An 11,296-nucleotide genomic window follows, 5' to 3' on the forward strand; every position below is an offset into this window, starting at 1 on the left:
TTTTTTGTATTATGAACTTTAGTGAAACGTCTTTGTTAAAGTAGACAAAAATGAAATCACAAGGTAAAAGGGATGGAATAACAGGGTGGTCAATGCGGAAAGCTTTCAAGTTTTTGCCTTGAAATTAGTAAGATACAATTCTCTTGAACACCCAAAAGAAAAGTAAAAAACGACTTGTGATGCTATGAAGTCTACTTCACTTACGTTAGGTTTTATTAGTTCCAATTCTTTTAAAGAAGCATGAAGCTAACTGTGTTAAACATGTGTTTCCTATTGCCTGTATTGGTTTTGCTGAAGTAGCTCATATCAGCTGTTTCTTCGCTTATAATTTTATGGAATATTATTTCAGGTTGAGTTAGAGGAGACGGACCAAAAAGAAGGCCATGAATTTGAAGAAGCTCGAAACATAATAACAGATGTTGCGAAGCTGTTTGAATCTTCTGAAGTTTAAATACATTGTCTTGTCCATTACACTTTGCTAGGCTTACTGCCTGATGAGCTTTTATTGTGCAATGTGTGGGTACATTCTTGTGTTTTATAACACCAGAAGGGGTCTAGAGCTCATATGTTTATCACTAAACTGAGGGATCCAAAATCAGAATTGAACTTTTGAGTTTAATGATGTCTTGAGTTTGTTTCTTCGCGATTGTGTGAATCTTTTGCGCTCGGCTTGATGGTCAATGAAGTGACCCATTTTCTTCTTTTCTTTCAATGTGGTCCACAAGCGGTTTTATTTTAATTTTTGAAAGCAACTATCTAGTTTTATTATAGGCTTTCCTGCCTTATTGTCCCTTTTCTTTTAAATGTGCACATTCATTATAAGCATATATTTGCAGATGTATATAAATTTCTTCTTAAATAAATCATGACGTGTCTTGCTCATCACCTTTTTATTAGTCTTTCATAATGCGCCTAACTTATTTTAATTTATCATAAAACTTGGTGAATCATTACGTTAGATCAAAGTGTTTGTACACAGAAAAGTTTGCTTCTGTTTTTATTGGAAAAAGACTCAAATATGTTATCGAACTTTGAAAAAAGACTCATTTATGACATTCATTTAAAGTTTGGTTCATTCATGTCATTGTCGTTATAAAATAGGCTCATTCATGCCATTTTCTGTAATAGGCTGGTTTGGTGGTTTTTTACAAAGTCATTTTGTACACGTGGCCAACAATAATTTGTCCACATCATTAATTAAATAAGTAATAGAAAAATTCTTAAAAATTGAACTTTCTTCTAAAAGGTGAAATTGAAATTTTGTTTTCTCTGATTTTTCAAGTCATTAAAATCTTCAAGTTGTGATTTTAATTTGATTTTCTCATTAATTTCACCGATAATAGAATACTTCTGAGTATTAAATCAAAATTTGGGTAAGCTTCTAACTCCTTTATAGACACTGTGAAGAGTTCATCGGTTTTCAATTTCTTCAGAATCGTCGAACACAATTCTGCAAATATCTAGATCAATTCAAACAAACAGACATCAACTATTTCAAACAAAGAATCAATTAGTTACCGAAACATAATTTTTCATAACGTGTACTTGAAGCAATTTCAATTTGTACTTAAAGTAAAAATTAGAAGAATTCTATAATCGGTGAAATTAAAGAGAAGAAACGAAGAATATTTCAGCAAAATCAAATTAAAATCAAAACTTGAAGATTCTTATGACTTGAAGAATCAGATACACCAAAAATTTGAGAGTGTAGAAGACAAAATTTCAATTTTACCTTTTAGAAAGAGAGTTCAATTTTTAATATTTTTTCTTTGGATGATATAATTTATGACGTGGCCGAATCATTGTTAGCCACGTGTATAAAATGATTTTGCAAAAAATCATCAAATCAGACTGTTATGAAAAATGGCATGAATAAGTCCTTTTTATAACGACAATGACATGAATGAGCCAAATTTTAAACGGACAATATAAATAAGCCTTTTCTCAAAGTTCGCGACATATTTAAGCCTTTTTCCTTTTTTATTTAATGTGTTTGGTCATCTTTCATTTGAGGACATAATTGTCCTAATCACCCGGTGTTCGATGTCACATAGCACTCTTTTCTGTTTTGTCATTCCAATGAAAAACACATTTTTGAATTTCAAAGTTATTTAATTTCTCTTTTCATTTATTCTGTTGTCTTTTTGTTATTGACCTTCTTTTACATGGAAAATGCTTAAATATGCCACTGAATTATCAGAAATGATTCATTTATGTTATTCGTTAAAAATTTGGCTTATTTATGTCATCACTGTTACAAAATTGGCCTATTTATGTCATTACTTTTTAACTGTGATTTTTTAAAATAACTTGCCACGTGACTTCTTATTAGAGGTCCACGTTATTAAATTAGACCCACTAAAAATTTGATCCATTAGAAAGAATTCACTCACACCCATCACCTTAACCCACTTTAATATTGTTCTTCCACTGCACGGGCGGACTTACATTGTTTTTTGGGTGCTCCGACACCCAGTAAACTCGATACGGAATACGTATAATTACATAGAAAATATACAAAAATAGATATAAAAGATATAAAAGCACCCACTAAAACAAAAAGTTGGCTGGGTACATTGACATTTATATTGATCTTAAGGTTCTCCATTAGAAGGGGCATCCCGGGTTCGAACCTCGTTGAGCAACTTTTTACTTTTTTCAGCTTTTTAATATTTTAAACACCCACAATCCTTAAATCCTGCGTCTGTACTGTTCCACCGAATCTAAGTCCTGAAAAAAATTCATTTATAAACATAAATAGTGTCTGCGTGTGTCTGTCTTCTCTAATTCCTTTCATTTTTTCTCACTTAGCAAATAGGAGCAGAAGAAAACTGACAAGAAGATCATCATAACATGCTTCCGTTTCTGTTCAATGCAGTAAGTTTTTAGCCTATAAATCTTGTAGTCTTAATAATGCTAAACCATTCTAAACACAAAGAATTGAAAATAGGAATCTTAGACTCGAAAACTTTCTAAATACAAAGAAGTGACATTTGTTTTTAGACAAACTCAAGAGGAAAGTCAGTCACATTAACTCAACAAAGGGAGTGTGCCACTTGGAATAATGGACACAACTCACTAGACTAAACTGATAATAGTAGGTAGAGTTTCTTGGTGAGATTTGATATTAAGAAGGTAATATCAATTACTCAGGAAATCGACCACACCTTTTTTTACTACTGTAATGTTCCAAAAAGATCACGCATTCTATTTGTGGGTGCCAAAACAAGATAAAATCATGATGCAGAGCACATAACAATCAAGTGGTATACTCTGAAATCGTTTTTTTTTTTTTTGTTTTAGCTAGTAGATTTGACCAAGAGGCTCGTATCACTAAGTAAAGCATTTTGTAAAATCTTACTTCATAGCAACAACAATAACTAGCTTATCTTCACATTTGTTGCTCCTGTTAGTGACTTGATAGTGCTATAATTATTCTTATTCAGTATAGTCATTTTCTTGCAGGGTGAATCGATACCTTTCTTACCTTACAAGCACAGACTGACAGATACAGATCAGTTTAGGCTTTTACGGGGATTGATCAATTTTTGTTAGTAGAAAACATTGATTAATATTCCTTCTGGAAATAAAAGGTATACATTTAAAAGCTAGACGACAGCTACTACTAACTGCTGAATTTTTTTATAGCACTATAGTTCATCTGTTTGAATTTTAAACCAACAACATAATATTACCCGTCCGATGAATTTAAACTCACATATTTCTAAAAAAGAAAAATTTCATATATACACATACATAGTTTCTGTGTGTGGCTGTGTTCTCCAACTCCTCTAGAAAGTTGTTGACTTCACTGGATTAATCATCAGAATACACTCATCGTTACACCACTTCTTTAGCCTTCATTCGTTAATAATTGCTGAATTAAACAGTTCTGCTATCAGACATCAGAGGGATCAAATCAAACTGCATAATGCATTTGTTGTCCTGCACAACTACCCTTCTAAGGCTAAAGTAGCATCAATTGTCATCTTGGTATAAAATACATAGTTGTCATTTAAAGGTTAAAACTAATTATAATAACAAAAATCAATTATCCACCACTTCAACCTTTAAAATATCTAGGCATCACAAAATAGAAAATTAACGTTCATATTTCGCAATCATCGGGTGGCTGGTTCTCCTTGCCCCTTTCTTGCCATCATCTTGATACGTTTTTTCCTCACTCCATTTTGTAACTGGCTTGATGTAACGACTTTCTTTCTCATCAATTTTTATTTTGCCTTTGCCCTTGTTTGGAATCTGCCCAGCCCCTTTTTTTTTTGGGCCTTTGCCCTTGTTTAAATTATTTGATCATAAGTGTGGGAAGACAATGTGGAGATATTAAATGGGTGTGGGTGGGGTATTAAATGGGTCTAATATTTTTTAATTAATATTAATTTATTTTACTTAATGATGCAGACCTCTAATAAGAGGTCACGTGGCAAAATTGTTTTTTAAAAAATAATGATTAAAAGTAATGGCATGGATGAACCGATTTTGTAACGACGATGATATGAATGAGTCAAACTTTTAACGGATGACATAAATAAACCATTTCTAATAGTTCAGTGACATATTTGAGTCTTTTTCCTTTTTTTTATAAGACAAGTTGGTGTTCGATGGTGAATGAGAGATGACGAGCCCACAGTTCTAGGCGTCTCTTTCTTCATCATCAATCAAATCGACTCCATTGAAATGGAAATATCATGACATAGTGACATATATATACTTTTGTAACGTGACAAAACTTTATCTTTCTTTCATGACCTTTGTATTCAATTAAACATCGAGTAAAAAGAAGCGAATGCTGAAAATATCAATCAACAAAAAGTCGATAAGCATATATACTGGAAGTATTGGAAAGCTTTGAAATTTTTTGGGTAATATTCCTATTTGTTGAGTGTCCACCTAATTTTAGAACAGTTAGTGGTTCTGCATTTGTATTCACTCGTGGAAATGCACTACTTGAGTGTCCACGTAAAGAAGTTGCCACAAAATTGACATTAATAAATATAGGTGAACAATGTGTAAAAAGGCTTGAATACATTATACTATAAGGTAAAAAAAAAAAACATTTTCCAATTCCACTAAATTATACCAAATCTAAGTACAGAATTATGACTTTCTTTGTACCATCCTACAAATAAAAACTATTTTCTAAAGGTAGCTAAAAAGCGATCTAAGTACAGAGGTTTCTTTGTTGGTTCCTACAAATGATTAATGTACTATATAATCATCTTCTATTAATTTAATATTACTATTATAAGTCAAACCTAATTCCACTAAATTATACCAAATCAAAACAGTATACTTCTACTCACTTTATTTACTTTAGTAAAATATTTTATTCTTTGAAGTGAAATTGAACGGGCAAGAAAGCAGACTAATTAATTGAATGAATAAAAATAAATAGGTGAATGAATAAACAAAAAGAAAAAAAAAACCCAGCACACTGACGCATGCACATCAATCATGTTAAGGTAAATTGCAATTCTAGAAGACAGTTTTGATTTGTATCGCATAAGACATAAATTTATATTATTTCTGAAAAGCTTAAATTTTTGATTAAATATTCTTACAGTGGTATTTGTCCAATAAAAAGAGGGAGTATTTTACACACACACAAAAAAAATTATTAATTAGTTGAATAATTGATTTTTTTAATTAAAGGATTAGTTGAATTTGAATATCTGAGGGATAAAAACTCATTTCTTTTCCTGTTTTCCTTTGCCATGCGACTGTGACGGTAGAACTTCTTTTTTCGAAGCAGGGCTCATCAAACCTAAAATTTTCGATACAAAATATAGTCATATGTAAGGAATTACTAAGTTTTATTAAACACTTCATCCGTCTCATTTTATGTGTCGCCATTTGACTGGGCACGGAGTTTAAGAAATAAGGGAAGACTTGGTAAAGTTTATCAAATTATTCTTTATAAAAAAATGTGACAATATCTTTTTTTTTTTTTTAAATTAAGAGGGACCAATAAGGGTAAAAGAGTAATTGTGCCTTTAAAAAGTTACTAAATAAGGAAAAGCGACACTTATTTTGGGACTAAATAAAAAAGAAATAATGACACATAATTTGAGACGGAGGAAATGCTGTAATCTAAACTCATGATTTTACGATAGAATAAGTTTAATTAAGAATTTAAAAAGTTGATTCTTGTTGTTTGTTTTATTTTTTTGCCAAATTATTGATGCATTTATGCAAAGGTTCTAGATCATTGGCGATTATTTCTTCTAATTTCTTTTACACATTTTTTTTTTTGAATTGGGAATCCACTTATCTTTTTATTCTCATAAACTGTGGATTTGAAAACAGAAACAACTCAAAATAGAATATATGTACATATATATTGTGGCATGCACTATATGTGAAGTTTAAAGCAAGTGTAAATTTGCCAGCATGCACAAGTTTATGTAGTACTACTTTATTGGGATTACTATTGTATGCCATATTCGCATTCGTTCTATAGACAGCATATATAAACTCCTAAGCTAGTCAAATGTGGAGTTTAGTGGGAACCACAGTAATTTTTTTTATTTTTTATTTTTTGTTACACTAGTTAATTTAATTTTAACTCCAACACTCAGAATAGAATTGGTCACTAATTAGATACACTAATAATTACACAGTAAGGGCTCGTTTGGTAGAGTGTATAAAAACAATGTAAAATATAGTGTATTAGTAACGCTCGCATTAGTAATATTTGTATTAATTATGCATATATTATTTCTTATACATTGTTTGGTTTGATGTATAAGAAATAATATATGTTACATAATTTCTGTAAAAGAAGTGTTTGTTTACGAAAATACCCTTTTTTGATTTTGTACACTTTTTTGCAATAAAGTTCTTTTGTCATCTTAAATATAATTAGTATTGTTGAACTAGTACATAGAGATTTAGGATTAAATGCAAGACCTTCGTCTTTGCACATGAAATGTTACGCCGCCGACGGATTAACATAATCGAAACAAAAATAAAATACAAGATGTAAACTTAACGAATAGTCTCAAGAATTTTTTTTAATCCTTTTAAGGATCTTTGAAGCAAAGCAAAAATATGTTGCGGTTATTTAAATCAACTATTCATTGTTGTAAATTAAAACGGTGGGAAAAAATTATGAAATGTTTTGAGAAAATTCACTGTTGAAAATTAAAATGGCGGGAAAAGAAATTGTAAAATATTTTGAGAGGGAAATTGAGGGGTTTTAAGGTCATTTAATAAGTTAATGCACGTGTTAAAAGTCTTTGTATTACTAATACATAGAAAATAAAGTGTATTGCTAATACACACTTTAATACACAATAGAGTGTATAACTAATGCTTGCATTAGTTATACATAGACAAAAAGACGTACCAAACAAGGTACTAGTAATACAAATTAACTAATGTATGTATTATATTTTCTAATATACTCTACCAAACGACCCCTCTTCTTCAAGCCCCACCACCCCCACCTCGCCCCTTGTATCTCTTCTTCATACTCCTCCTTTTCACCATCCATTTTCAATAAACCATCATTTTTTTTGCTCTTCTAAGTTCGAATTCATCAACAATCCGGTCTTACAAGAGTTTATCTTTTCACTACATTTCCCATCAAAAATATTTTTGGAGCAACACCCATTTCTCAATTCACTTGATTTCCCACAAAAATCACAAAGAAAATGGTTTCAACCCATACAATACCAAGTAAACTGTAAAACCTTTAATTCCAAACCAAACAACAACAAAAATTCCAAAACTTTATACAATTGTCCAAACCACCCAAACATTAAAAAAATAAATCCCAAATCAGCAAACTCAAATGCTTCAATGATGGTGACAAATTTGATAATTTGAGGAGTAATTGGGGTTAGGTTTTGGAGGGGGGAAGGGGCTGGCGGTGGTGGTTGGCGGGTTTGGGAAAAGAATTAGGGTGGGGTGAGATGGGGGTGGGGGTAGAAGGAGGGATTTTTTTTTCTGTTATATATATTAATTAATTAATTAATTAGTAGGCATTTAAAAAAAAAGTCACGCATTTTTTTCTTTTTTTTTAAATGTCACGTCAACATTAGGTTTGGAATTAATTCACTTTAAAGATGTTTAGGAGAGTAAATAAATGAAAGTTAAGTTTAAGTGTTAAAGTAAATTGGACAGACAAGTTTAAGGGGGTTTTGATGTATAATCATTTAAGAACGGGGAAAACAATACAATGTAGGATAGGCCAAATCTAGTGTAGAATTGATCATGTCATCACGAGTAACAATAAGCATCAATCAAAGAATGGTTCATTTATACTTATTGATTTAGGCTTGTTCACCCTTCAATTCATTAATATTCTTGATTTCCATCGTACGTAAATAATATTACGTTCCAACCACAAGAAATTATGTCATATGCATGAAAGATGCATTTTCAGTGCGAAGGATTTGTTGAGTGTTTGCCAATATGGCTAAGTGCGAAAAAGTTGAGCATAAAAATATATACTCTGATCTTGATCTTTATTAATAATAGAATGAGAATATTGTACAGTAGGTACTGATCGATTCACAAATCTCACATATAGCTAGTAAATTACTAGCATATTGTATGTTATAAAAAGCAGCATATCTTGTACCTGAAGAGATAACTTTTAGATGCAACTTCAAATTAAATGACGGGACACTATATACTATATGCATGTGTTCTAAGGTTTGAAAAACAAAGTGTTTTAAGCATAGGTTCCTTAATTTCCAACATTCCACGGGCTTAATTGATATTCTCCGTTTATTTTGTAGTTGTATTTTGATACAAATACAAAAAAAAAAGTATACTTAACTATTTAATCTAAACCTTAACTGAGCATGATAATTATTTTAAATATTAGTTATGGTTGTTAATTATGACTTGATATTTTCTAATCCCCATTATTACAAGATCAGAAAGTGACCAGTGAGTGCATTCGCATGCTAGAGAAGAATTGTGACCTAATAATAATACCATCAACCTCTTTAAAGATGAGCCACTTTCTAAACACTTGGAATATGCTAGTAATAATTGGGATCAAAATCCAGAATCTAAGAATCAATACCATTTTCCGCACTTGGATTCTCTCAAAAATTGTTTTGATGGAATTAATGACTTTTTAATTACTAACTGCTGCCCTTTTTACACCACTTAATGCTCTATGATGTGTTAATCTTTGTTAAATTCATCATAAGCAACAATATTAATTAGTGAGAACACAGCATTATATTACATTTCATCCATCAATTTGAAGAAATACAATTTTTTGTTTATTTCGTATAAAGAATGGCTAGCATAAATTCGGATAGGAATGTCCTTAAAAAGATGTGATTTTATTCATTTGTTGCCTTTTTTTAAGCTAAATATTTGCCTTAGGTCTATAAATTTCAACTTATGGAATAGACCTTACGATTGGTCGTGCACCTAGAACGTATCAATTAGCTATTATTGGTATCAACTATCATCCACCACCGTTAGTTTATATGTTTATTCGTTATTTGAATGTTTAAATGGTTATATGTCTTACTTCTTGTACGTTAGTAACTGAAGGATTAAATTTTACATTAATTTTTTTTATAATAAGATAGTAGGATCTTCGAAAAATGCAGACATATATTTTTGTAATTTATGGTGACATGTCCAAACCATGCAGTACTACAAGGTCACATTTTTTGATTTATTTAAGAGAAGAACAAGGAAATTGTTTTGCTAATTCGATAGCTTAAGCAATTTTCATGTCTAAACCATGTCAAGTGTCAACCATATATAGTTTTATATATATATGCAAATGGCAAGAAGGTTTATAGTATATAGTATTGACATGAAAAATGCTTAAGTCATCAAATTAGCAAAACGTTTTTTTTCATTTTTCTTAAATAAATCAAAAGATGTAACCTTGTAATATATTAAGTACGGCATGATTCTCTAAGAACCAATACCATTTTCCGCCCTTGGATTCTCTCAAAAATTGTTTTGATGGAATTACTAGCTTTTTAACTATTGGCTTCGCTTATCTTTGCTGGTTTATGTTTGACCTGACACAATTTTTAAGAAATAATAAATAAAAAGATAATTTTATTATATCACCTTTTGATTGTAAATAATAAACTCAATGCTTTCAAAAAATACATTAGCAAAGACTATAGTTAATAACAAACATACAAAAAGTGATAAGTTATTTCTTAATTTTTTTAAACTGAACAAATAAAGTTGAATAACTACTTAGTATACTGGACAAGTAAAGATGGATCAACGTGCGAGTATGTTTAGCCATCCACTAATTGCAGGCTTTTCTTGACCACTTAATGCTCTATGATGTGTTAATCTTTGTTTTAAATTCATCATTAGCAACAACATTGCTTAGTGGAGGACACAACATTACATTTCATTTCATCCATCAATTTGAAGAAATATATATATATATATATTAACTTTATTTCATAAAAAGAACGGCTTGCATAAATTGGGATAGAAATGTATTAAAAAAAAATTATTTGATGAATTGGGTGGTTATTTGAATTGATTGTTAAATTTATTGTATCTACTGATGCCACCAGCTGAATATTTTTGTAAATAAAATATGAGTTTAACGTAGAAACACTGATCATGTGATAAAATTTCATAGTATTAATGTCTTTTAATTTGTTATAATAGATATCTTCGTTTTAAGATATCAGGAAAGCTAATTAATGGTAATATTCTCTTCTATTTTTTTTTTAATTTTTTTTTTGAGTGGGTGGGTGGGTGTGGGTTCGCGGGGGGGGGATGGGGTTAGGTGGGTTGGGGGTTCTGAAATTAAAAATAAGCCTTTTTGAGATCTACGGTTCACAACCCTGAACATATTACTAGCTCTTTCATTTTAAGTTACGGGATTCTTTTTCTCTCTTTTTTTTTTTTCTCCTTCAGGTGAGTTTTTCTTTTGGTTTTTATTTAGTGTCTGAAAGGAGTCTAACTAATTTAAATTTGCACATTGTAAAGTTTGATTTATGAGAAAAATGCTTCATAGTAAGATTTTTTTTCATGTTCAAGATTCAAACTCGAGACTTCTGATTAAGAGCAAAGGAATCTTGTCCATCCCACCACAAACGTTATCGATAGGAGAAATGCAACAGAGGGGATTTCCCAAAGGTTCACCCATCTTCAGACTACTTTCTCCCTTTTCAGCTAAATTTTGGGATTCATTTTTCTATTTCATGTCATTAAATGTCAATTATGGTCTCATGATTTATTGACCAAGGAGGACAACAATAATAATAACATATGTAGTTTAATAAATCTTACAAATGGAGTACTCTGAACAGGA

The 11,296-nt window shown here is 30.6% G+C and overlaps 1 protein-coding gene across 1 annotated transcript; it reads left to right on the plus strand.

Moving 5' to 3' along the window:
* Positions 1–348: 348 nt before the first annotated feature.
* LOC107840019 (tubulin-folding cofactor A) lies at positions 349–712 on the plus strand (the record flags this gene model as incomplete). Its single annotated transcript, XM_047405921.1, is given in 1 exon segment — positions 349–712. A coding segment is annotated over 1 exon segment (103 nt), but the record flags the coding sequence as incomplete, so codon positions are not given.
* Between the last annotated feature and the right edge of the window lie 10,584 nt (positions 713–11,296).

This window comes from Capsicum annuum, unplaced genomic scaffold, assembly GCF_002878395.1.
Source record: "Capsicum annuum cultivar UCD-10X-F1 unplaced genomic scaffold, UCD10Xv1.1 ctg82461, whole genome shotgun sequence".
In the NCBI taxonomy this organism is placed as follows: Eukaryota; Viridiplantae; Streptophyta; class Magnoliopsida; order Solanales; family Solanaceae; genus Capsicum; species Capsicum annuum.